A 26,013-nucleotide genomic window follows, 5' to 3' on the forward strand; every position below is an offset into this window, starting at 1 on the left:
CAGCTGTCATGTAACTTTCTCATTTGTTTTAATTGCAGCATTTCCTGTCTAGGGTAAGCAATAACACTATAGCAAGGACTTCTGTGAGGAAAAGTTAACATGATGCAAGTGAAAGTGCTTTATAACTGCTACATGCTATAGACTTGGAGACCGTTGGTTGAGTATACCTAAGTCTAGTACCTTGGGTAATGTGGTAAAAACATGAGGTTAGGGGTCAGGACTGTGTCTGAATTACAAGTAAGATTCAGCCACTCAGTGGATGATACTGGGCAAATCTCATCAACACTGTGGATTTTTGTTTCCTATTTTTTTTAATGCAGATAAAAATACATGCACCTGTAAAAATAGAGATGAAAAGGATTGTGGAAACACAAGCTAGAGAACTGGCTCAAGATTCCAGACGGAGGCCAGCAATCATTTGCCTAAGCTTCATTCATTGTGTGATTAAATTAACACTACTTGGAGTAAGATAAAAAGTAATCTGTTGACACTCCAGATGTGTTGAGGATTTCCTGTAAGCTGGAGAAGGAGAAAGACCAAGACCAGGCTGAAATAAAAGTCTAAGAAACGGCTCCCTGTAACACATGTGTGAAATGTCAGCCAGAAGATCATACAGGGCAGAATCAGCCCCGAGCCAGCAAACTGGAAAAATCTAACCCAGGCTCAGAGCTAGATTATGTAAACTTGCTGGTTGACCTTTGGTTCCATCCTGATTTTTTGCTGAATAGTTTGCAAATGTGTTACTCGAGCAGAAGGCAATTGGGGGCAGAGAGGGGCTTTGGGGACTGGAAGCAACAGAGAGCTATGACCTTTGCAAGAGGGGAGGGCCTCACATGAAGAGGGCAAATGAGTTTCACAATCTGTAACATTCCACTCCCATCCTCCAAAATGCCAGGGATGTGGAGTAACAGTTCTTTTAAAATTGTAAATAGGAACTCTCAAACTCAAAAAGAAAACCAGCAATGACCAAAGAATTGACAAGGAAAGAAAGGCATAAAACTCAGCCTGTGGGTGAATTCACAAACACAGAGCAGGTAGGAGATTTTAGGAAAGTATAGTTGTTGGTATATTATATTCATAGAAGGAATAAACCTCTAGTCAATCTCTAATTTTGGGAATTAAGTACTGGAACTTTGAATAGAAATCGCAATAGATGTTCTGAGTAGCAAAGTGGACACAGCTGATAGATAATTAGAAAGGTAAGAAGTTCCGGTAGACGGTATAAGTCAGAACATCACACAGCACAGGGACCGGATGGAAAATAGGAAAGAAAACACGAAAACTGAACAACATCGAAAAGTTTGGACACTCATGTAAGGGGCATTCCAAAAAAGAGAACCGAGAGTGATGCTATGAAAACAGCGTAAAAGGGAGAAGACAAAGAGGTGGCAAGAGCATCAGAAGACGCGGCGGCGGCTGCCGCCGCTGCTGCTGAGTCGCTTCAGTCGTGTCCGACCCTGTGCGACCCCATAGACGGCAGCCCGCCAGGCTTCCCCATCCCTGGGATTCCCCAGGCAAGAACACTGGAGTGGGTTGCCATTTCCTTCTCCAATGCATGAAAGTGAAAAGTGAAAGTGAAGTTGCTCAGTTGTGTCCGACTCTTCGAGATCCCATGGACTGCAGCCTTCCAGGCTCCTCCGTCCATGGGCTTTTCCAGGTGAGAGTACTGGAGTGGGGTGCCATTGCCTTCTCCAATAATAACTTGGTTAGGTTTTAAAGACAATCCCATCCTGACTCTATAAATTACTTCTTCCAAGTCGCTGGTTCAGTCAACTTAAAGACTGTCTGCACTTGATAGCTCCTAAAAAAAAGAATCCATAAATCCTGGACATATATTTAACTGATGCTACTAAATTTAACAAGGATATTCTGATTAACAGCTGGATTTTAGGAATGTTAGAAAGATACCATTAATAAACATTCATGAGATAGTTTCTGGAACTTTTTTTTTTGACTGCACCCCGTAGCATGTGGAATTGTAGCTCCCCAGTCAGTGATGGAATCCGTGGCCCTTGAATTGGAAGAGTGAAGCCTTAACCAATGGACTACCAGAAAAGCCCCTGGACCCATACTTTTGGTAAGTCATGTTGATAAGACGGTTACATTTGCTCAAGATTAGAAAAATATTGTCTTTCAACCTAATCATTTCAATCACTCCATCCTCAGCCAGACTAGCCCTTTGTCTGTTCAGAGGCATTTCCTGTCTAGTGATGTGTGTGTGCTAAGCTGCTTCAGTTGTGTCCGACTCTTTGTGACCCTAGACTGTCGCCTGCCAGGCTCCTCTGTCCATGGGATTTCAAATTTCTTAGACATAGAAAAAAAAAGCATGGTGCTAAACTGTGTTACATTAATTTTACCAATAATGACTCTTTTTTCGGGGGGACAATCCTACAAAAAGTAAATATCCTTGTGCTGTGAAGACAGACACACACATATTCCTGAGAATCGGGAACTGTTTTTCGTGACATAACCCAGACATGGAGAACCTACCGAATTAGTCATTTTAACCACACCTCACAAGAGGCTCTTGGGTTCTTATCCTACAGGGGAATCGGGTTCTTTTCTAAGTCAGGACCGTGGGAATCTTAGACCATGCCCATGTATTTCTTCCCCAACTCCCTCAGTGGACTACCGGTCTTTTCTAGAGTCTGGAACTGGAGTTATGCCTGCTAGCTAATGGGACACCTCTAGTCTTAGGTTGTCAGACAGAACACACTTCAGGCTATGCAACCGTGTCAAAGTACATTATGTTTTTTAGCCCAGAGTTTGAATTTTACTTGACTGACTGGTAAGAGTCTGTGCCATTGCAAACACACAGGATTAACTCCAAAAATGCGCTGGAGCCATTTATATGTAAAATAAATTAAACGTCCGCAGATTTCAATGCTTTTACAGCCAGAAGCTGTTTCTTTTCCTAAGTTAGATCACTGATAAGTGAAAGTGAAAGTCACTCTATTGTGTCCAACTCTTTGCAACCCCATGGACTGTACTGTCCACAGAATTCTCCAGGCCAGAATACTGGAGTGGGGAGCCTTTCCCTTCTCCAGGGTATCTTCCCAACCCAGGGATCGAACCTGGGTCTGCTGCACTGCAGGCAGATTCTTTACCAGCTGAGCCACAAGGGAAGCCCTATCCCTGATAACATAAAAGTAACTTGCCTCCATGCTTTTATCTCTGTTTGCAAGATATATTATGTGTGCTAAGCTATCTGACTGCTGGTAATTTTTTAAAATTTCTTTATGTGGTTTTGGTGTTTGTTTTTTTTTTAATATTTATTGGCTTATTTGGTCCCGTTGGGCCCTAGCTGCAACACGAGGGATCTTGGCTGCCTTATTCAGCGTCTTCGTTGCAGTGCGCTGTCTCTCTAGCTGTGTGGGCTTAGTTCCCTAACCGGGGGTTGAACCTGCTTCCCCTGCATTGCAAGGTGGATTCTTAACCTCTGGACCCCGAGGGAAATCCCTTGATAATGTTTAAACATGAATTTGTTTTCCTTGAATACCAGGAATCCCAAGTGAAGGCAAAACCTTATCTAACCCTGTACATGAGCGTCTTCACTTATATATAATGAGGTAGTTACGAAGAGCCACCTTGAGTCAACATAAACGAGGACTTTGGTGGGGATGTTTATAAGAAAAACTCACACTATGCAGGACTGTTTAGGATGGGGTAGTAGAACAACATATCCCCTCTTTCCAACATTCTTGTCTTCAGTGCCTCACATTAGAATCATCGTATCAAAAGGGATTGGACCTATAACCACAGGGAAAAAAGGCTTTCACTCAATATTTTGCGAGACACATTTACTCAGGCAGCTTACACTATACATGTGTGTAACTTTGTTTTGCTCCCTTTCATTTAAGAGACATTCATATACACATCTTGTATTTGTCAGGTACTTCCCTAAGCAGCTCACAAATGTTAGCCTGTTTCACTTAACAAAGCAGAAATGTAGTAAGTGTAGGCGGTGTTATTGATTTCACCTACAGATAAGGAAACAGAGGCAAAGAGGTATTAGCTGCTTTGGTCATAGAGACACGACTGGTAAACGGTAGGATTACAAACGCTGAGTTGCAACCAGACTCCCAGATTTGCAGAAACAGCAGAACATGTGACCCAGAAGGAGGGCCCAGAGGTCCAGGAGAGGCTGCACCAGCTCCCTGAACCTTCTCCCTTCCTTTTTAAGGAGGAAAGGTCCACAGTGACAGCTCCAACTTAGTTGTTTCTGTAGAAAAACTACCACAACACCCTTTGCAGCTCCTGGCTGGGCGTCCCGGGACAACGAGCACTTCAGGTTCTGGAAAAAGCTGCTGCTTCTCATTGGTTCCTGGGGACTCTTCTCTGTGCAGACAGCTTTCCAGGTGAGGACTCACCTCAGCAGAGAGAATCGCTGCTCTGTGATACTCACCTCCTTCCTTTTCTTCCCACAAGACGGTGGGAAAAATCAAATGCTCTTGTCGGTTTTAGACAGGAAGTGCCAAGTTTATTGATTGATATTTATGCCAAAGGGGAGGGAGCCTATTTGATTTGAGAAATAATGCATTGCCTCTACTATGGCTGCCCTGGTGGCTCAGCGGTTTAAAGCATCTGCCTCCAATGCAGGAGACCTAGGTTGGATCCCTGGGTCGGGAAGATTCCCTGGAGAAGAAAATGGCAACCCACTCCAGTATTCTTGCCTGGAGAATCTCATGGACGGAGGAGCCTGGTAGGCTGCAGTCCACGGGGTCGAAAAGAGTCGGACACGATTGAGCGACTCCACTTTCACTTTCACTTTCTACTGTGTATATGATAGATGTACTGTGGGGGGTCGGGGGGGGGGATCTTCTTGGAAGGACGAAGCCAGCTTTCCATTCTGAGCAGATGAATAGTACGGAGGGGTTTGGAAGTTGGTGGGTGAGTGGAGAGGTAATAACATTTGCAGGAAGGATGCTGACCCAGGTAGCGTTCACCTAACACACCTACAGTGCCGAGACAGGAGGCAAATGTGGTTCTGTTTACTCCCTTAGGAAACATTCTACAGGAGGTAGCTTGTTCCTTAGATAAAGGTTAACCAAGAAAACAAAGCAGTTGGTTCAAAGTCAGAGAGGAAATATGCAGAGGAACATGGACTAGAATGCACGGTAGGCTGACTTTTAATTCAGATCCTGTGAAAAAGAAAGTTAATGTAAAATATTTTATCAATAATGTTATGGCCATAAAATGTTTTTTTAGTTTTCTTTTTAATTGAAATATAACTGCTTTACAACATTGTGTTAGTTCCTGTTGTACAACAAAGTGAATCAGCTATCTGTACACATATATCCCTTTCCTGGGCTTTGTTGGTGGCTCAGGTGGTAAAGAATCTGCCTACAATGCAGCAGTCCTGGGTTCAATCCCTGGGTTGGGAAGATACCCTGGAGGAGGAAATGGCAACCCACTCCAGTATTCTTGCCTGGAGAATTCCTTGGACAGAGGAGCCTGGCGGGCTGCAGCCCACGGGGTCACAGAGTCGGACATGGACCAGTGTTCACTCGCTCGTGAGGTGCCCTCTCTCATGAGGCTCCCCGCCCACCCCATTCCCCCTGTAAGTCATCGCACAGCACTGAGCTGAGCTCCCTGTTACACAGCAGCTTCCAGCCAGCCATCTAATCCACACATGGTCGTGTGTACATGTCAAGGCCACTCTCTCAGTTTGCAGTGAATGGCTTTTCACATCTTGTTTTCCCTTCTAACTTTATCTTTCTACCTCCTTCCAGTTCTCATATATGTTGCATATTGAATATGTCTAAGCAGAGATTTACACATTATAATCAAGGATCAGGTACTGTTTTGTGTTCTACATTTTCTCCTTTGATTTCAGGATTCTCTATTATTTAGAGTTTGCTTTCTTTGTTTAAACTGCTCAATATTTTGCAAATATTTCCAGTCAGGATGGCTGGGTCTGAAGTGCTTTGTGTGTGTGTGTGTGTGGACTTTGCCCTTTGCCAAAGCTAAAAGCTCATGATGACTAGGCAGTCTTCTAGAGCCTCTTCAGTTTTCAATCTACTCAATAACAAGGCAACATGTTTTGCTGTTGCTACTGGGGCTGGCGGTACTTTTCACTGTGTGTGTGTGTTTGCACCTGCCTAACAGAACAGTTTCATATTAAATGGCTTGCAGGATTGTAACAATGTTACAACCCTAGAAATTTGGCATCAAACTCATTTTGCCTCTTACAGGAGGCTTTCAGACTAAAGGTCACATTTGCATCTCGGAATGCTGGACTTCTACTTGATGCTGGGAAGGACTGAAGGCAAAAGGAGAAGGGGGCAGAGGATGAGATGGTTAGATAGCATCGCTGACTCAATGGAGATGAATTTGAGCAAACTCCGGGAGATAGTGGAGGACAGAGGAGCCTGGTGTGCTACAGTCTATGGGGTCTCAAAGGGTTGGACACGACCTAGAGACTGAACAACAACAAATCCTGAGGCTTTCAGAAAGATGAGATAAATGCCCAGAGACATTTTTGTTTCTCACAACTGAGAGTGGAAGTGTTACTACTGAGAGCTAGTTAGTAGAGTCCAGTGATGTTATTATACATTCTATGATGCATAGAATTGCCTCCCCCAACAAAGACTTATCTGCACTGAAATATAAATAGTGCTAAATTTAGGGAACCCTACTAAACCCTACTAAAACCCTACTCTAAACGGAACCCTACTCTAAACCCTACTCTTGAACGGTTCTATGAAGACCTACAAGACCTTTTATAACTAACACCCAAAAAAGATGTCCTTTTCATTATAGGAGACTGGAATGTAAAAGTAGGAAGTCAAGAAACACCTGGAGTAACAGGCAAATTTGGCTTTGGAATATGGAATGAAGCAGGGCAAAGACTAATAGAGTTTTGCGAAGAAAATGCACTGGTCATAACAAACACCCTCTTCCAACAACACAAGAGAAGACTCTATACATGGACATCACCAGATGGTCAACACCAAAATCAGATTGATTATATTCTTTGCAGCCAAAGATGGAGAAGCTCTATACAGTCAGCAAAAACAAGACCAGGAGCTGACTGTGGCTCAGACCATGAACTCCTTATTGCCAAATTCAGACTTAAATTGAAGAAAGTAGGGAAAACCACTAGACCATTCAGGTATGACCTGAATCAAGTCCCTTATGATTATACAGTGGAAGTGAGAAATAGATTTAAGGGCCTAGATCTGATAGATAGAGTGCCTGATGAACTATGGAATGAGGTTCGTGACATTGTACAGGAGACAGGGATCAAGATCATCTCCATGCAAAAAAGCAAAATGGCTGTCTGGGGAGGCCTTAACAAATAGCTGTGAAAAGAAGAGAAGTGAAAAGCAAAGGAGAAAAGGAGAGATATAAACATCTGAATGCAGAGTTCCAAAGAATAGCAAGAAGAGATAAGAAAGCCTTCTTCAGTGATCAATGCAAAGAAATAGAGGAAAACAACAGAATGGGAAAGACTAGGGATCTCTTCAAGAAAATCAGAGATACCAAAGGAACATTTCATGCAAAGATGAGCTCGATAAAGGACAGAAATGGTATGGACCTAAGAGAAGCAGAAGATATTAAGAAGAGATGGCAAGAATACACAGAAGAACTGTACAAAAAAGATCTCCACGACCCAGATAATCATGATGGTGTGATCACTGACCTAGAGCCAGACATCCTGGAATGTGAAGTCAAGTGGGCCTTAGAAAGCATCACTACGAACAAAGCTAGTGGAGGTGATGGAATTCCAGTGGAGCCATTCCAAATCCTGAAAGATGACGCTGTGAAAGTGCTGCACTCAATATGCCAGCAAATTTGGAAAACTCAGCAGTGGCCACAGGACTGGAAAAGGTCAGTTTTCATTCCAATCCCAAAGAAAGGCAATGCCAAAGAATCCTCAAACTACCACACAATTGCACTCATCTCACACGCTAGTAAAGAAATGCTCAAAATTCTCCAAGCCAGGCTTCAGCAATATGTGAACCATGAACTTCCTGATGTTCAAGCTGGTTTTAGAAAAGGCAGAGGAACCAGAGATCAAATTGCCAACATCTGCTGGATCATGGAAAAAGCAAGAGAATTCCAGAAAAACATCTATTTCCGCTTTATTGACTATGCCAAAGCCTTTGACTGTGTGGATCACAATAAACTGTGGAAAATTCTTCAAGAGATGGGAATACCAGACCACCTGATCTGCCTCTTGAGAAATTTGTATGCAGGTCAGGAAGCAACAGTTAGAACTGGACATGGAACAACAGACTGGTTCCAAATAGGAAAAGGAGTTCTTCAAGCCTGTATATTGTCACCCTGTTTATTTAACTTCTATGCAGAGTACATCATGAGAAATGCTGGACTGGAAGAAACACAAGCTGGAATCAAGATTGCCCGGAGAAATATCAATCACCTCAGATATGCAGATGACACCACCCTTATGGCAGAAAGTGAAGAGGAACTAAAAAGCCTCTTGATGAAGGTGAAAGTGGAGAGTGAAAAAGTTGGCTTAAAGCTCAACATTCAGAAAACGAAGATCATGGCATCTGGTCCCATCACTTCATGGGAAATAGATGGGGAAACAGTGGAAACAGTGTCCGACTTTATTTTTCTGGGCTCCAAAATCACTGCAGATGGTGACTGCAGCCATGAAATTAAAAGACACTCCTTGGAAGGAAAGTTATGACCAACCTAGACAGTATATTCAAAAGCAGAGACATTACTTTGCCAACAAAGGTTCGTCTAGTCAAGGCTATGGTTTTTCCTGTGGTCATGTATGGCTGTGAGAGTTGGACTGTGAAGAAGGCTGAGCGCCGAAGAATTGATGCTTTTGAACTGTGGTGTTGGAGAAGACTCTTGAGAGTCCCTTGGACTGCAAGGAGAACCAACCAGTCTGTTCTAAAGGAGATCAGCCCTGGGATTTCCTTGGAACGAATGATGCTAAAGCTGAAACTCCAATATTTTGGCCACCTCATGCGAAGAGTTGACTCATTGGAAAAGACTCTGATGCTGGGAGGGATTGGGGGCAAGAGGAGAAGGGGACGACAGAGGATGAGATGGCTGGATGGCATCACTGACTTGATGGACATGGGTCTGAGTGAACTCCGGGAGTTGGTGATGGACAGGGAGGCCTGGCATGCTGCGATTCATGGGGTTGCAAAGAATCGGACATGACTGAGCCACTGATCTGATCTGATCTGACTCTAAACTGATCAAGAAATTTTGAAAAAGAACATGAATTACCAGGACTGTCAGTGATGAGTGAGGGAACACTACTATAGATCCCACAGACATTTAAAGGATAAGAAAATATAGATGGCTTTGTGCAATAAATTCTACAGCTTAGATAAAATGGAAAAAAAAAAAATCCCTCTAATGACCTAAATAAATAACCAGATGTGTCTAACTCTGCAACTGTATGGATTGTAGCCCACCAGGCTTCTCTGTCCATGGAATTCTCCAGGTAAGAATACTGGAGTGGGTTGCCTTTCCCTTCTCCAGAGGATCTTCTCAACCCATGGATCAAACCTGGGTCTCCTGCATTGCAAGCAGATTCTTTACTGTCTGAGCCACCAGAGAAGACCCAACTAAATAACCAGAAGTTACCTCAAAAATCAGAAAAGCCATATATTTACAAAGGAAATTGAATTTGTAGTTAAAACATTTCCACAGAGAAATTTAATTCCAAGTAAAAATATTTCCGAGTCCCAGATGGCTTCACTGTTGAAATCAACAAATACTTGATGAAGAAATATTAATTCTCTTAAGAAAATAGAGGAGGAGGAAACTCTTTCTCAATTTGTATTTTCTGAACATAAATGTTATATCAAAATGGATAAAAACTTTACTAGAAAATAAGAATATAGATCAATATAGATCAATCATTCACAAACATAGGTGCAAAAATCCTTTAAAATAATAGAAAATTGATCCAAAATATATAAAAATAATACCTTATGAATAATGAGTTTATACTGAAAATATATTATTCATTTAGCATTCAAAAGTAAATAATTAAAATTCAACATGTCAACAAGAAAAAAATCATATAATTATCCCAATAGATGTATTTAAAATGGCTGACAAATATCAACATTAATTTATGATTTTTAAAAAACCCCTTAACAAGCAACTTTTTCAACATGACAAAGGTGATTGATGAAAAATTAACAGCTAAGCTTAAGTAAGAAAATAAATACTTTTCCCTAATATCAAAAAGAATGCTCATATAGTACCTCCTATAAAATATTTTCCTGCAAGTTCTAAGTGGTACAGTAAGCCAAGAAAAGGAATAAAACACATACAGATGGAGGAAATAAAATTATTTTCATTTGCAAAAAACATTTGATCACATATATAGAAAATTTTAATTGCAAAAATACACAACTACTAAAGGTAATTGTGGGAAAGATTAGTTTTCATTCCAATGCCAAAGAAGGGCAATGCCAAAGAATGCTCAAACTGCCAAAGATTGTACAATTGCACTCATTTCACATGCTAGAAGGTAATGCTCAAAATCCTTCAATCTAGCCTTCAGCAGTACATGAACCCAGAGTTTCCAGACATACAAGCTGGGTTTAGAAAAGGCAGATGAACCAGTATCAAATTGCCAACATTGGTAGGCTCATAGAGAAAGCAAGGAAATTCCAGAAAAACATCTACTTCTGCTTCATTGATTATGCTAAAGTCTTTGATTGTGTGGATCAAAACAAACTGTGGAAAACACTTAAAGAGATGGGAGTACCAGACCACCTTACTTGTCTCCTGAGAAACCTGTGTGAGAGTCAAGAAGCAACAGTTAGAACCAGACATGGAACAACTGACTGGTTCAGAATTGGAAAAGGAGTACATCAAAGCTGAATATTGTCACCTTGCTCAAGTAACTTCTGTGCAGAGTAGATAGTGCAAAATGCCAGGCTGGATGAATCACAAGCTGGATTCAAGATTGCTGGGAGAAATATCAATAACCTCAGATAGACAGATGATATCAATTTAATGGCAGAATGCAAAGAGGAACTAAGCTGCTGGATGAGTGTGAAAGAGAGGAATGAAAAAGCTGGCTTAAAACTCAACATTTAAAAAATGAAGATCATGGCATCTGGTCCCATTACTTCATGGTGCAAAGAAGGGGAAAAAGTAGAAGCACTGACAGATTTTCTTTTCTTGGGCTCCAAAATCACTGTAGATGGTGACTGCAGCCATGAAATTAAAAGACACTTGCTCCTTAGAAGGAAAGCTATAACAAACTCAGACAGCATATTAAAAAGCAGAGACTTTTCTTTGCCAACAAAGGTCCATAGAGTCAAAACTATGGTTTTCCCTGTAGTCATGTATGGATGTGAGAGTTGGACCATAAAAGAAAGCTGAACACTGAAGAATTGATGCTTTCGAACTGTGGTGCTGAAAAAGACTCTTGAGAGTCCCTTGGACTGTAAGATCCAACCAGTCCATCCTAAAGAAAATCAACCCTGAATAGTCATTGGAAGGACTGATGCTGCTGAAGCTGAAGCTCCAGTACTTTGGCCACCTAATTGGAAGAGCTGACTCATTGGAAAAGACCCCGATGCTGGGAAAGATTGAAGGTGGGAGGAGAAGGGGATGACAGAGGATGAGATGGTTGGATGGCATCACCAACTCGATGGAAATGGGTTTGGGTGGACTCCAAGAGATAGTGAAGGACAGGGGAGCCTGGCATGCTGCAGTCTAAGTGGTAACAAAGAGTGGGACACAACTGAGCCATTGAACAACAATACTAAAGGTAATGAGTTAACTCCATAAGGTCACACTACACAAAGCCAATATAGAAAAATTGCACTTCTGTAAACAAACAGATTTTTTAAAACTTCAAAATATAACGTAATTTACAGTTATATGTTTATTTATGTGCTAAGTCACTTTAGTTGTGTCCAGCTCTTTGCAACCCCACGGACTGTAGCCTGCCAAATTTTTCTGTCCATGGGATTTTCCAGGCAAGAATACTGGAGTGAGTTGCCATTTCCTTCTCCAGAGGATCTTCTCAACCCAGGATCTAAATGGTGTCTCTTAGTTCTCCTGAATTGGCAGGTGGGTTCTTTACCACTAGCGCCACCTGGGAAGTCTCGTATTTATTTATAATGACATCCAAAGGAGGGAATGAATGGGGATAAGTTTAACAGAAGATAGCCAAAAACTAAAGTCCTTTGCTAAAAAATTTAAAGAAGACCTAAAATAATGAAGAGATACATCACATTCATAGACTAAAATATTCAATATTTTTCAGATATTACTTCTTATATAACTAAGCTACAGATTCACTGCAACCTCAACATAAGTGTCAGACAATTTTTAATAAAAATTCACAAGATTATTACAAAGTTTAAATAGAAATGCAAAAAACCTAAGCAAAAAGCATCTAAAAAAGTTGATGGACCCACACTATCAGATTTCAAGGCTTAGTATAAAGCCACAGTACTCAAAAACAGTAGTAAAAAAAAAATCATAAGAATAGATATATAGATCAATTAAACTAATAGAAACTTGAGAGATGCAGGCATACATATAAACTCAATTGCTTTTCAACAATTACATCAAAGCAACTCGAAAGAGAAAGGACAGTCCTTGCAATAACTAGTAATTAAAAAACCAGTTTCTCCTCCAGGAGATAGTGAAGGACAGGGAAGCCTGGCACGCTGCAGTCCACAGGTTTGCAAAGAGTTGGAACACAAGTTTGCAACTGATCAACAACATCAAATCTACTCTGTGGAAAAGAATATCCACTCTTACATCATACCACTTACAAAAAGTTAACTTGAAATTTTCGTAGACCCAAATATAGGAACTAAACCTATAAGACTTCTGAAGGAAAATATAAGAGGAAATTTTTGTAATGGTAGAACAGCAAGACATGGAAACAATCTAAATATGTCTCCCTCTCCCAAGGCAGTTATTCTAGGCAAATTTACCTTCCCTGTTACCTTCTAAAACTCAGGTAAAGCTGTGTGAATCTTTTCTTATTGGTTCAGCATCTTCTCATTCCTGGCTATTTGTTGGTACTCACTAGGCTAAGGTACCTGCCAAGATGCTCCACTTACAAGGCCCGCAGATGCTGCAGATGCTAGAAAAATCCTTGAGGAAGAGCATCCCTGCATCCTTAAAGGTGAGCTTGGGACATTCTTAGGGAAGCAGAGGGTTGCATTCTTAGGGAACCAAAGAGGTCAGGAGGAGAATGAGCTCTTACTGAGTGCACATTCTGTGGTAAGAACTCACTCACACCACATCGCACACAGTTCACACCATCTCTTGGCAAGAGAAGTGTATTAACTCATGTCCTGGAAGAGGGAAGAGTTCTCAGTTATATGACTTGCCCAATAATTTTAAGTTACAAAAACACTGCCCTCTGGAGACTCAAAAATATTTTCTTGATTTCTCTTTAAAAGGTTGATCTAAGTACATACTAATTTTTAAACATTTGTGCCCGAGGTGAAGTTAACCACCATGTATCTTCTTGGAATATTTAACAGGTCAAGTCTTATTTCTTTGAAATCCAAGTGTGCATGGAAGAGATCTAGAAACAATTATCTACTATTCATTACTTTAAGGCAATGGTATTTCTTACAGAATGGCTGGATTTATGCAGATTTATTTATATTTTCACTTTTAACATTCAGAGGATTGATGGAAGGAGGAAAATGCTTTTTCTTTCATTTTTTTCTTTTCCTTTTTTGTCTGCATGACTTGTCAGATCTCAGTTCCCTAACTAGAGATTGAATCCAGGTCCTCGACAGAGAAAGCCTGAGTCCTAACTATGGACCACCAGGGAATTCCCTGAACTGCTTTTAAAAGCACTTTGCACATCTAAAGATAGAAGTTTAATCACAGAACCGCGGCCAGCACCGGCGCCAGCGGGGCCTCAAGGCCAGAACAATGGCAGCATGGTCGTCAGTGGCAACGGAAAGCACTTCCAGCCCTCACTTCACCGCAGCCGCTGGACTTGATCTGTGGACTCGTGTCAGCCTCAAAACTCCCGTAGGAGGGGCAGTCGGTCTTCTCCCTATGCTGTGGAAGATGGCTCTGAGGCCAGGAAAACTTAATAACTTGCCCACCTGGTTACTCCTGGGGCCATAAATATAATCCATTTATTCCGTTTCAACTCTCCAGAGCCTACCTGTGTATTTTGAGCAAAACAGACCCTCAACTTCAGATCCTATTAAGAGAATAAACTGGATCTCTCATACATCACTGCTGGGAATGTGAGATGGTGCAGCCCCTCTTAAACAGCCATTTGTAAGTGTCTAACCAATCGTGCAACCAGCGCACAGCCAGCGACGACAACCTTGAGCATTTGCCCTAGAGAAATGCAAGTTTATGTTCACACAAAACTGTGTGCCCTAATGTCTATAACAATCTGATCCATGATAGTCAAAAGCTGGAAACAACTCACATGTCCTCCCATAGGTGAGTGGCTAAATGAACTGTGGTACATCCATACTATGGGATACTACTAAGTGATAAAGAAGAAATGACCGAGGGATACCTGCAGCAATTTGGATGAATCCTCAGAAAATTATTGGAGAAGGCGATGGCACCCCACTCCAGTACTCTGGCCTGGAAAATCCCATGGACAGAAGAGCCTGGTAGGCTAGAGTCCATGGGGTCGCTGAGGGTTGGACACAACTGAGCGACTTCACTCTCACTTTTCACTTTCATGCATTGGAGAAGGAAATGGCAACCCACTCCAGTGTTCTTGCCTCGAGAATCTCTGGGACGGGGGAATCCTGGTGGGCCGCTGTCTATGGGGTCGCACAGAGTCAGACACGACTGAAGTGACGTAGCAGCAGCAGCAGCAGCCAGAAAATGATGCTGAGTGAAAAAAGCCAGTCCCAAAGGGTTCCACACTATATAAGTTCGTTTATATAAAATCCTTGAGATAACCAAATTCAGAAACAGAGAACACACTGATGGCTTCTGGAGGTGAACGAGGAGGGGGCAATGGGAAGGTAGTGGATGTGACTATAAGAGCCTCAGGAGCCATCCTCATGGAAAGGGAAGTGTTCTGCATCTGGACTGTATCAGGGTCAAAATCCTGTTGTGGTGTTGCTCCTAAAGTCCAGTAGGTCTCTGTGCTTCACCAAGTTTACACGGTAAGCAGCCAGGATTTTACTCTGGGCAAGTGAACATTTGAAGCCAAGTCCTAACCCTTATGCTCATCTGCTTAGCACAGCGCCTTGGACTTCGGTCAATAAATTATACGTATCAGTTTCTATCTTACAGTTTCGTCTAGAATATGCACCCTCATCCCACCATGGAGTTACCTTGATGATGGTGACTCCTCCTTGGTTCTACAGCTAAAAGGGCAGCCTGCCTGGGTCTGTTCCCACCCCTTCCACCAGCAGGCTGTGTCTCCCCACCACGTTACTTAACTTTTATGTGCCTTGGCTTTCTCACACAGAATGGGAGTCATGAAGGGATTCCCTGGTGGCCCCAGGGGTTAAGACTTGGTACTTTCATTACCTAGGGCCCGGCTTCAATCCCTGGATGCCTGATGTTGAAGCAAAGATCCCACAGGCTGCACAGCCACCATAAAAGAGGAGGGGGAGTAACAGGACCTCCAGTCTCTTGGGGTTGTTGCCAGATGAGAAGATTTGATGGGGAACAGGCAGGCTGTGCTTGCACACAGAGCAGCTATGCCAATATTAGCCACTGTGGGTATAGATCAGACCATAAATTTACAGTGGGGTGAATTGTGGCTACATCGGTTTATCTCATTTGAGGCCAATACTTTGAAAGACTTGGCATAATTTGGGATGAGTTGAATATCTTCACCTTCCTCAATCTTAACCATTTGTAAACCATCCTTTTACTCTGGGGAAGAGAAAGGTAAGCATTCTTCTATAGGTAGCCTATCTGGTTTTGTTTATATTTACTGTAAAGGGACCAAAGAGACAATTCTCCATGACCTTTAGTTACTATAGCCTCCACTGATTTGTAGGAAATAGTTACCTTTACCAGAGGTTAATTTGAAAATATGTGTTGAAAAGCCTTAAACATGTAGATAGCTTTAAACCCAGCAATCTCCCTTCTAAAAACCTTCCCTAAGCAAATATCAGGTACAAATGCAAAGATTTCAGCAAAAAAGATATTCTTTGAAGAGTACTTTTTTTCGTCAAGAAGTTGGAAACACCTGGAGTGGAGTGTATCTGATATTCTCCAGTTTTGTGAAATGTGCTGTGTGTGCCTGGAGAATCCCATGGCCGGAGGAACCTGGTGGCTACAGTCCATGGGGTCACAAAGAGTCAGACGCGACTGAAGGGACTTAGCACGTACACGCTTACATGAACAGATGTAAATCTATTAAAGATCTTATTACATTCCATAATGGGAGTTCTGTTCATAAATTCCGTTGGTTTGCATATCTTCTATGTGAATATTTTTTAAAGATATATTTATTGTGGGGAAACTTAGAATCTCACCAGTGGTCTGCTGAAGTTCTTACTAGGTACCTTCCAATCAAAGAATTCCATTATTTCATAAAAATAAACCTTGTCCTATGCAAGCACGGCACTTTGCCATCTCTTCCTAATAAGATAATCCTCTCACTTTCTTGTAATACTACAGGTTTATGGGACCACCTTCCACATAAACCAGGGAAACCCTTTCAAGCTAAAGGCTCTGGTGGACAAGTGGCCTGATTTTAATACAGTGGTTATCCGCCCTCAGGAGCAGGTAAGGGGCCAGATGTGGAATGAATAGGTATTTATGTTCATATTGGCTATGTACTTACCATGCAGTTGGCAATATGGTAGACCCTGGGAATATAGAAATAAATCAAGGTGATATAGTCAACATGTCCTTATCTTCAAAAAGTCCACAGCCTGGAGGAGATTATAGGTAAATCCATAGGGAAATGACATCATGGTGTGAAATGGTTAGATGCTCAGTCGTGTCTGACTCTGCAACCTTGTGGACTGTCGCCCACCAGGCTCCTCTGTCCATGGAATTCTCCAGGCAAGAATACTGGAGTGGGCTGCCATTCCCTTCTCCAGGGAATCTTCCCAACCCAGGGATTGAACCCATGTCTCCTGCCTTGCAGGTGGATTCTTTACTGTCTGAGCCACTAGGGCCCCATGGTGTGAAATGGCCAGAATCAAAACCAAGATGGCATCCTGCTGCTGCTTAGGACCAAACGCTTTGTCATTTCCTGCATCCAGTTTGCGGGAATAGAGGCAACCAGGGGGAGGCTGTGCTAATGTAGGATTATGTTGATGGCGTAGACAAGCGCTTGATCTTTTGTGAAAGGCATCAAAGAAGCATTTCCCAGGCTGGATTTCTACATGTAATAAATCAAGCCCATTTTAAACCCTTAACCTAAGGGGAAAAAAAATATTTCATACCTTGTACAAACACCAGTTTTGAAACCACATCAACTCATTCATGCTAACTCAAAACTTCCCATTGTGGTGGTCTCTTCCCGTTGAGATGCTGCACCATGTTATAACCTATGGTCATCAATTAAGCAAATAAAACCAGGCAGGAGGGGAAAAAGCATGTGGTAGAGGTTGCAGGGAGAGGAATGATTCTTAGTAGAAATTTTACCAAAATTGGATGTTGAATATAAATAGGATTTTTTACATGGTTGCAGATCAGAACTTAATTCAAAGCAGTTGCAAGAGATAAAGTCTGAAACAAGAGTGAATTAAGGAAAATTAAGGAGCAAATTACATAGTTGGAATTGTTGGTTACATATTGTATGATAATTTTTTAATTAGTGAAATTGAATAGTTAAGTTTATTTAATAGTTATGTTTATTCAAAAATAAAATGTATAATTATATTTTAAAATATCAAGTAAAATTGTAATATAAATATATTATCACTTAATATAACTTACATAGAAGTGAAACGGGTAATAAATATTCAAGAAACCAAATTAAATAACAATTTAAAACGAACACTTTTAATTATTGATAGAAATCTGAGCTACTTTCAAAAATACAGTTTTAAAAATAAGACTTTTCCAACTTGAAGAATGATCATTGACATATAAGATTGTGTCAGATCTACAACATTGCAGATTTGATATACACGTACAGTACAATGATTCCCTCCATAACTTTAGCTAATACTCCATCCTGTCTCATAATTACCATTCTATTTCTTAGTGAAAACATTCAAAATCTGCTCTCTCAGCAACCTTCAAGTACAATTAACCCTTGAACAACATGGGTTGGAACTGCACAAGCCCACTTAAATATTTTTTTCCCCAATAATTACATGCTACAGTACTCCACTATCTGACGATGTTTGAATCTGTGGATGCAGAATAGCAGATACAAAGGATGACTGTAAAGTTACACGCAGATTTTCAGCTGTGTGGAGAGTTGGGGTCCCTAACTCCTTCTTCGTTCAATGCTCAACTGCATATAATACAGCATTAACTATGGTCCTGCAACGGGTGCGCCAAAGCGCAGGCGGCTGCGACGGGTACACCAAGCACGACCGAGAGGAGCCACCCCACATCCGAAGTCAGGGGCAGAAGCCGGGAGAACCCCATGCCCAAAGGGCGGCGGCCAAGAGGAGTTACCCCACGTCCGAGGTCAGGGGCAGCGGCCGAGAGTACTAGACTGCGACAGCGCAGGAACAGCCCAGAGGAGCTACCCTATATCCGAGGTCGGGCGGGGGGGGAGGGGGCGGCCGAGAGGAGATACCCAGCGTCTGAGGTCAGGGGCGGCGGCCGGGAGGAGATACCCCACGCCCCAAACCCGAGGCCAGGGGCGGTGGGCATGAGGAGCTACCCCACGCCCCTAAGCCCGAGGCCAGGAGCAACGGGCCAGAGGAGCTACCCCTACGCCCTCACGCTCGAGGCCAGGGGCGGTGGCCAGGAGGACCAACCCTACGTCCAAGGAGCCGTGGCTGCGCAGGCGCAGAAGGGCCTAGAGGAGCTATCCCACGTTGAAGGTCAGGAAGGGCAGTGGTGAGGTACCCCTTGTCCAAGGTAAGGAGCATTGGCTGCGCTTTGCTAGAGCAGCCGTGAAGAGATACCCCACACCCAAGGTAAGAGAAACCCAAGTAAGACGGTAGGTGTTGCAAGAGGGCATCAGAGGGCAGACACACTGAAACCATACTCACAGAAAACAAGTCAATCTAATCACACTAGGACCACAGCCTTGTCTAACTCAATGAAACTAAGACTTGCCAGTGCAGCAACCCAAGATGGGTGGGTCATAGTGGGGAGATTTGACAGAATGTGATCTGCTGGAGAGGGGAAAGGCAAACCACTTCAGTATTCTTGCCTTGAGAACCCCATGAACAGTATGAAAAGGCAAAATGATAGGATACTGAAAGAGAAACTCCCCAGGTCAGTAGGTGCCCAATATGCTACTGGAGACCAGTGGAGATATAACTCCAGAAAGAATGAAGGGATGGAGCCAAAGCAAAAACAATGCCCAGCTGTGGATGTGACTGGTGATAGAAGCAAGGTCCGATGCTGTAAAGAGCAATATTGCATAGGAACCTGGAATGTCAGGTCCATGAATCAAGGCAAATTGGAAGAGGTCAAACAAGAGATGGCAAGAGTGAGTGTTGACATTCTAGGAATCAGCGAACTGAAATGGACCGGAATGGGTGAATTTAACTCAGATGACCATTATATCTACTACTTCAGGCAGGAATCCCTCAGAAGAAATGGAGTAGCCATCATGGTCAACAAAAGAGTCCAAAATGCAGTACTTGGGTGCAATCTCAAAAACGACAGAATGATCTCTGTTCATTTCCAAGGCAAACCATTCAATACCACAGTAATCCAAGTCTATGCTCCAACCAGTAACACTGAAGAAGCTGAAGTTGAACGGTTCTATGAAGACCTACAAGACCTTTTAGAACTAACACCCAAAACAGATGTCCTTTTCATTATAGGGGACTGGAATGCAAAAGTAGGAAGTCAAGAAACACCTGGAGTAACAGACAAATTTGGCCTTGGAATACGGAATGAAGCAGGGCAAAGACTAATGCACTGGTCATAACAAACACCCTCTTCCAACAACACAAGAGAAGACTCTATACATGGACATCACCAGATCGTCAACACCGAAATCAGATTGATTATATTCTTTGCAGCCAAAGATGGAGAAGCTCTATACAGTCAGCAAAAACAAGACCAGGAGCTGACTGTGGCTCAGACCATGAACTCCTTATTGCCAAATTCAGACTGAAATTGAAGAAATCAGGGAAAACCACTAGACCATTCGGGTATGACCTAAATCAAATCCCTTATGATTATACAGTGGAAGTGAGAAATAGATTTAAGGGACTAGATCTGATAGATAGAGTGCCTGATGAACTATGGAATGAGGTTCGTGACATTGTACAGGAGACAGGGATCAAGACAATCCCTGTGGAAAAGAAATGCAAAAAAGCAAAATGGCTGTCTGGGGAGGCCTTACAAATAGCTGTGAAAAGAAGAGAAGCGAAAAGCAAAGGAGAAAAGGAGAGATATAAACATCTGAATGCAGAGTTCCAAAGAATAGCAAGAAGAGATAAGAAAGCCTTCTTCAGTGATCAATGCAAAGAAATAAAGGAAAACAACAGAATGGGAAAGACTAGGGATCACTTCAAGAAAATCAGAGATACCAAAGGAACATTTCATGCAAAGATGGGCTCGATAAAGGACAGAAATGATATGGACCTAACAGAAGCAGAAGATATTAAGAAGAGATGGCAAGAATACACAGAAGAACTGTACAAAAAAGATCTCCACGACCCAGATAATTACAATGGTGTGATCACTGACCTAGAGCCAGACATCCTGGAATGTGAAGTCAAGTGGGCCTAGAACAAAGCTAGTGGAGGTGATGGAATTCCAGTGGAGCCATTCCAAATCCTGAAAGATGATGCTGTGAAAGTGCTGCACTCAATATGCCAGCAAATTTGGAAAACTCAGCAGTGGCCACAGGACTGGAAAAGGTCAGTTCTCATTCCAATCCCAAAGAAAGGCAATGCCAAAGAATGCTCAAACTATTGCACAATTGCACTCATCTCACACACTAGTAAAGTAATGCTTAAAATTCTCCAAGCCAGGCTTCAGCAATATGTGAACCGTGAACTTCCTGATGTTCAGGCTGGTTTTAGAAAAGGCAGAGGAACCAGAGATCAAATTGCCAACATCCGCTGGATCATGGAAAAAGCAAGAGAGTTCCAGAAAAACATCTATTTCTGCTTTATTGACTATGCCAAAGCCTTTGACAGTGTGGATCACAATAAACTGTGGAAAATTCTGGAAGAGATGGGAATACCAGACCACCTGATCTGTCTCTTGAGAAATTTGTATGCAGGTCAGGAAGCAACAGTTAGAACTGGACATGGAACAACAGACTGGTTCCAAATAGGAAAAGGAGTTCTTCAAGCCTGTATATTGTCACCCTGTTTATTTAACTTCTATGCAGAGTACATCATGAGAAACGCTGGACTGGAAGAAACTCAAGCTGGAATCAAGATTGCCAGGAGAAATATCAATCACCTCAGATATGCAGATGACACCACCCTTATGGAAGAAAGTGAAGAGGAACTCAAAAGCCTCTTGATGAAAGTGAAAGTGGAGAGTGAACAAGTTGGCTTAAAGCTCAACATTCAGAAAACGAAGATCATGGCATCTGGTCCCATCACTTCATGGGAAATACATGGGGAAACAGTGGAAACAGTGTCCGACTTTATTTTTCTGGGCTCCAAAATCACTGCAGATGGTGACTGCAGCCATGAAATTAAAAGGCGCTTACTCCTTGGAAGGAAAGTTATGACCAAGCTAGATAACATATTCAAAAGCAGAGACATTACTTAGCCAACAGAGGTTCATCTAGTCAAGGCTATGGTTTTTCCTGTGGTCATGTATGGCTGTGAGAGTTGGACTGTGAAGAAGGCTGAGCGCCGAAGAATTGATGCTTTTGAACTGTGGTGTTGGAGAAGACTCTTGAGAGTCCCTTGGACTGCAAGGAGATCCAACCAGTCCATTCTGAAGGAGATCAGCCCTGGGATTTCTTTGGAAGGAATGATGCTAAAGCTGAAACTCCAGTACTTTGGCCACCTCATGCAAAGAGTTGACTCATTGGAAAAGACTCTGATGCTGGGAGGGATTGGGGGCAGGAGGAGAACGGGACGACAGAGGATGAGATAGCTGGATGGCATCACTGACTCGATGGACGTGAGTCTGAGTGAACTCCGGGAGTTGGTGATGGACAGGGAGGCCTGGCGTGCTGCGATTCATGGGGTCGCAAAGAGTTGGACACGACTGAACAACTGATCTGATCTGAACTATGGTCCTCGTTCTCTGCCTTTTATCCTCAGAACTTATTTGTCTTATAACTGGAAGTTTGTGCCCTTTGACCAACATTTCCCCACTGCCCGTTCCTGGGCATCCCCAGCCTCTAGGAACCTCTGTTTCTGTGATAAAGTGTTTTAAAATCCACGCACGGAAGACATCATGCCTTCCTCTGTCTGCCCATTTCACGTAGCACAATGCACACAGGGTCTACCCACGGATCACAAACGGCAGGATTTGCTTCTTTCTCCAGGCTGACTGATGTTCCACTGCCAGACATGCCACATGTTCCCTGTCCGTTCATTCGTTGTCTCCATGTCGTGGCTATTGGGAATAACATTGCATTGAGCACGGAGCACACGTGTCTCCTCCAGGTCCTGTTTTCATTTCCTTTGGATGCACACCCAGAATGGGATTCCCAATTCCTAGGACAGTTCTGTTTTAAATTTGGGGGGAGACCACCATACCATTTCTAAAGTGGTTATGCCAGTTTACATTCCCACCAACAGTGCACGAGGGTTCCTTTTTCTCCAAACCACTGCCCCCCGCCCAATGTTTGTTATCTCTTGTCTTTTGATGATAACCGTTCTGCTGTGTATGTGGTCTTGATTTGCATTTACCTGCTAATTCGTGATATAGAGCACTTTTTCATGTATGTGCTGGCCATTTGTATATCTTGTTTGGAAAAATGTCTATTCAATTCCTCTGCCTATTTTAAGAGGATTACTTGGAACTGTTCTGAGAACTGTTCCCATTTTGACATTTCTTATAAGGCAAGACTTTGGGTGATGAATTTCTTCAGTTTTTATTTGTTAGTGAAAGTCTGTCTTGTCTCTGAAGAACAAATTTGACAGGTAAAGTAGTTTTGGTTGACAGTTTATTTCTTTCCACACTTTAAATATATTGCCCTATTTTCTTCTGGCTTGCAAGGTCTCTGAGACATCGACTGATAGCCGCCTTAAGGGATTTTCAACAATATTATTCTAATGTATCTAAGTGAGTTCCTCTTTAAGTTGTTTGGTGACCTATTAGCTTCTCAAACTTGTATATCCAAATTTCTTCCAAGAATTCGGAAGTTCTCAGCCATTATTTCTTTAAACAAACTTTCTTCCCTCTTTCCGTCTCTTCTACTTCTGGAAATTAATAAATTCACAAATTGGTTCTTTTGAGGTATCCTATAGATAAGGAGTTTCATGAAATTAATTTCGGTGTATTCAAGGCATATGGGCTTCCCTGGTGGCTCAGCTGGTAAAGGGTCCACCTGCAATGCAGGAGACCTGGGTTCAATCCCTGGGTTGGGAAGATCCCCTGGAGAAGGCAATGACTACTCACTTCAGTAGTCTGACCTGGAGAATTCCTTGAACTGTATAGTCCATGGGGTGGCAGAGTCAAACACGAGTGAATGACTTTCACTTCACTTTCATAGGTCACACAGGCTTTCCTCACTGTCTTTTATTCTTTTTCTTTTTGCTCTTCTACTTAGATAATTTCACTTGGTCTAACTCTGAGCTCTGATTCTCTCCTCAGTTTGGTTTACATTGCTGTCGAAGTGCTCTACTGAATTCTTCTGTGTACTCCTACTATTCTTCACTTTCAAAAGTTTTCTTTGGTTCTTTTTTATGTTTTCCATCTCTGAATGTCTCATTTTGTTCTTGTATTGTTGTCCTGATGCTGTTAAATTATTTTTCTGTGTTCTCTTACAGCTCTCTGAGCATCTTTTGAAAAATTATTTTGAATTCTTTGTTAGGAAATTCCTGGGTATCATTGCTTTGGAGCTGGGGTTTACTGTATTCTTTTGGTGGTTTCATATTTTGCTGGTTTTTTCAGTTCAGTTGTTCAGTTGTGTCCAACTCTTTGTGACCCCATGGACTGCAGCACACCAGGCCTCCCTGTCCATCACCAACTCCTGGAGCTTGCTCAAATTCATGTCCATCAAGTCGGTGATGCCATCCAATCGTCTCATGCTCTGCTGTCCACTTCTCCTCCCGCCTCCAATCTTTCCCAGCATCAGGGTTTTTTCCAAGGAGTCGGTTCTTCACATCGGGTTCTTTATGAGCCCTATATCCTTGCATAGGTGCCTGAACTTTTGAAGAAACAACCTTCCGTACTTTATGGACTGACTTTGGTAAGGGAAAATTTTCTCATGGGTAGGAGCTTCCCTGGTGGCTCAGATAGTAAAGAATCTGCCTGCAATGCAGGAGACTCGAGTTCCATCCCCTGGAGAAGGGAATGGCTACCCAGTCCAGTATTCTTGCCTTGGAAATCTCATGGACAGAAGAGATTTGGCTGTAGTCCGCGGAGTCACAAAGAGTCAGACATGACTGAGTGCCTTGCTGGGGCTCTCTAGCACGTGCTGTGGCCCCAGGTCTAGCGGTACAGGGCACTGAGTGCAGGGGCTTGTGGTGGCACTGGTCTTCAGGGCTAGGGGGTGATGGCTTTTCCACTCAGGCTACTGGGATCCACACTGACAACTGTGTGATCCTTGGTAAGCATTTCAGGGGGGTCAACAGTGGCTTCAGGGCCTTTGGGGTCCTCAATGATGCCTCCAAGTCCAGTGGCTATGGGCCAGGGCAGGTGTGGTAGTGGCTGCCATCAGTGGTGTGTTCAGACACAGCTGTGGGGGCCAGCGGCAGACTCTTGGGTAGTGGCTGGGCCGTTTGCAAACAGGCACGTGATAGTGGGGGCCCTGGCAGGCAGCAGGGCCAGGACCAACTGCAGGTGCACTGGCAGCCGTGGGGGGCCTCGCTGGCACTCAATACAGTGTCTACTGGGTCTTGCCATGAGGGCACAGCAATTGGGGATGGGGGCATGCAGGCAGGCAGCTGGGGGGGTCAGCTGCAGGTCAGTGCAGGGGTGCAGGCCCGATCCAGGCCCACAGACAGCTGTGGGGACCCTAGCTATGAATGGGCTCTCTCATGACTGCACAGTCTGTCTCTCACTGTGCGAATGGCAGTGGAGGCCAGTGACAGTCACCTGTTGAGTGGCACGCAAGTACACAGCTGGAGGGGCCAGCCCCCAACGTGTGCTGGGTGGTGGATGTCAGCTTGTATTCATGCAGCTGCAGAGCTGACTGTGGGTTCGGTGACCGGGTTCCGGTAGGAGCCGGTCGGGGAGGGTGGGAGGAGGGTCTTGGGTGGCTGACAGAGTATGTGAATACTGGTGGGGCAAAATTTGTTGATGTCTGCAGGTGGTCCGATGCTGACTGTTGAATTCTGCAGGGGCAAAAACTGCTGGCTTTTCCTGCAGAGCAGGTCAGGGTGAACTGTGCATCACCCCCATTACATGGCTGCTACTGGTGGCCCCTGCACTTCTTTCTCATTTCTAACCACCTCTATTTATCTCAGTTTTGCCAGTCTGGGTGGGATGAAACTGGAGTGGGACCTTGGTGTGGTGCTCTAGAAGGCTGAGGAAGCTGCCCCTTCATCCTGTACTTCCTCTCTTGGTGAGAGAGAGCTCTTTCTAGCTGGGGAGTTCCCTCTTGGCACTGGGCAATGCTGGCTTGGTGAATGGGATGATGCAGGCGAAATGGGACTGTCTTTCTTCTCTTTGGGGGCAGCTAGTCTCAATTTTTTTTTTTTTTAAATTCTCCTGTGTTGCAGGACTCCAGGGCTCTCTCATAGCTTTTTCTATGTGTGTGGGTAGTAGGCAAAATTGACCTAATTATTGATCTAATTATTGATCTTTGTGAGGGACAGAGGCTGGGGTCTCCTATACGGACATTTTTGGTGGCGTTACTCTTAAAAATACAGTTTGATC

General features: G+C 43.1%; 1 protein-coding gene across 4 annotated transcripts in view; it reads left to right on the top strand.

Moving 5' to 3' along the window:
• Positions 1–1,884: 1,884 nt before the first annotated feature.
• LOC113905241 (glycine N-acyltransferase-like) overlaps positions 1,885–26,013 on the top strand; it is a 51,656-nt gene continuing 27,527 nt past the window's right edge. The window contains exons 1-3 of one of the 4 annotated variants that reach the window (XM_027562246.1): positions 1,885–2,077; positions 13,013–13,108; positions 16,567–16,674. In XM_027562246.1, coding sequence (XP_027418047.1) covers positions 13,031–13,108; positions 16,567–16,674 — 186 coding nt within the window. In that variant the 5' untranslated portion in view covers positions 1,885–2,077; positions 13,013–13,030. Of the gene's footprint in view, positions 2,078–4,120; positions 4,359–5,034; positions 5,118–13,012; positions 13,109–16,566; positions 16,675–26,013 lie in introns of those variants that run through there. The other 3 variants (XM_027562248.1, XM_027562245.1, XM_027562247.1) reach the window with 3 other exon arrangements.

The sequence above is a fragment of the Bos indicus x Bos taurus genome, chromosome 15, assembly GCF_003369695.1.
Source record: "Bos indicus x Bos taurus breed Angus x Brahman F1 hybrid chromosome 15, Bos_hybrid_MaternalHap_v2.0, whole genome shotgun sequence".
NCBI lineage: Eukaryota > Metazoa > Chordata > Mammalia > Artiodactyla > Bovidae > Bos > Bos indicus x Bos taurus.